This window comes from Chaetura pelagica, unplaced genomic scaffold (assembly GCF_000747805.2).
Source record: "Chaetura pelagica isolate M959 unplaced genomic scaffold, ChaPel_1.0 scaffold436, whole genome shotgun sequence".
In the NCBI taxonomy this organism is placed as follows: domain Eukaryota; kingdom Metazoa; phylum Chordata; class Aves; order Apodiformes; family Apodidae; genus Chaetura; species Chaetura pelagica.
In genome coordinates, this window is record NW_009953651.1 from 3,232,632 (window position 1) to 3,234,418 (window position 1,787).

Sequence of the window (1,787 nt, forward strand, 5' to 3'; positions counted from 1 at the left end):
AGGCTCTGGACTGGTCTCGAGGGGTTTGGTGCCCACACACTGCTCGAGCGAGGCCTTGAGCTCTATTACCACTGGTAAAAGAGGAGCACAGATGGACTAGGGTAGCACTGCCCTTCCCCCAGGCCTGCCACATAAAAACCAGCTTCAAGAGCCAATCTCCAGGACTCAGGTGAGACATTGACAAATTAAACATCCACCCATTGGGTATCCTGAGCCCTCATCTGCTCACAAAGCAAAATCAGGGCAGCAAGGAACCCCCCACCTCCTGCCCCAGCTCAGACTAGGGAACAGCAAGGGCCTTAGTTGCAGCTCAGTCACAGATCTCCCCCAACTCTACTCCAGCATATGCCTCAGAACAGAGCAGGCTTCCTGCCCTTCTCCTCCCCTCTGACAGCATGTTTTCAAACCTGTGTCACACACTGCCACTGGCACCTGAAGTATTTCAAGTCCTGCAGAGCAGGGTCAGTGACCAAGAGAGGTGACAATGCTCATGCACAAGGCTGCATTCCCAGGCCCCAGTTTGCCACGGTACAGAGGAGAGAAGGAAAGAGCACCCAGAACAGGACACACACTGGACAGGAGTATCACCTCTCGCATCTGAACCCCAGAACCCCAACACCCAACCTGGGCTGCTGAGAACCATCCACAAGGCACCACTGCCCTCTGGGACATCCAGGTCCCACAGCAGAGCCTGACACATGACACTAGGGCTCACCTGAGGGCTCTGGGAATGGAAGAGCACAAAACTCCTAGCTTAAGAAGGCCTTTCCCCAACCCATCCCACACAGGCCACTTCAGGGAGGGCTCTTACCTCGGTAGAACTGCCTGTTGCCCAGGAAGAGGGTACTGTTGAGGATGGCCAGGACCCAGCAGAGAGGCAACAGGTAAAGGATGCAGACAGAGCACAAAAGCACCCCATAAAACCTGGGAAGGAGCAGCAAGACACTGTGGTCAGGGCAGAGTGACCCGCACAACAAGCACATGCCCTTTTCTCTTGCCTGCCCTGCTGTCTCCAAGCAGCAGCCACATCAAAGGCAGCTCTGCAGGCCAGGCCAGGCCAGGCTGCTCTCCCCGCTGAGCCCACCACAGGACGCCTGACCCAAAACTACTCACTGTGAAGAGACAGTGGGGTTCTCCCAGTACAGCACACGGTACACTGCCTCGCAGCTGCAGCACATCCCGCTCAGGAACCCCTCCAGCTGGATCAGGCTGCAAACAACTCCTCACAGTCACACAGAAGGCCCCACAACCACCCACCCTGACTCCCCCATTCTCACACACTTCAGGGTGGCCAGGCTGGCGTGAACAGCTCAGCAACCACAGAGAAGCCCTCCCGGACTCGGAGGCCACAGGAGACCCGCAGCCCAGAGACTCACAAGCCCTTGACCTGGGCGATGGCCTCCTGCCTGGAGAGCTGCACCCTGCGCAGGTCCTCCCGCCGCACGCTGTAGAACCTCCTGCGCACCAGCTCGGGCTCGGAGGGCCGGGCCCGGCACGTCTCCTGCAGGTAGCCCAGCAGGGCCGGCAGCACCACCAGCAGGGCGAGCAGCGAGAACCAGGCGGCTGGAAGAGGCGGGACAGCGTCAATCGCGGGGCGTGCGGGGAGGGCCCGGGCCCCGGGGGCCCCGCACCGCACCTTGCCCGAGCGTGAGCAGGAGGACGTTGAGGCCGAGGCAGGCGAGGAGGGAGCAGAGCGGGCGCTGCCACCTGCGGGGCGGAGGGAGCGTGAGCGGCGGGAGGCCCCGGGAGGGCCGCGCTCCCGGCCCAGCCCGCACCTACCGGAGCAG

General features: G+C 61.4%; 1 protein-coding gene across 1 annotated transcript in view; it reads right to left on the bottom strand.

The window, feature by feature from the left end:
- Positions 1 to 1,787, bottom strand: part of ZFYVE27 (zinc finger, FYVE domain containing 27) — a 10,048-nt gene that overhangs the window by 3,228 nt on the left and 5,033 nt on the right. The window contains exons 5-9 of the mRNA XM_010000143.1: positions 1,637 to 1,707; positions 1,377 to 1,563; positions 1,114 to 1,209; positions 812 to 924; positions 12 to 71 (exon numbers count right to left, since the gene is read on the bottom strand). Of these exons, the coding sequence (XP_009998445.1) occupies positions 12 to 71; positions 812 to 924; positions 1,114 to 1,209; positions 1,377 to 1,563; positions 1,637 to 1,707 (527 nt within the window). The remainder of the gene's footprint in view (positions 1 to 11; positions 72 to 811; positions 925 to 1,113; positions 1,210 to 1,376; positions 1,564 to 1,636; positions 1,708 to 1,787) is intronic.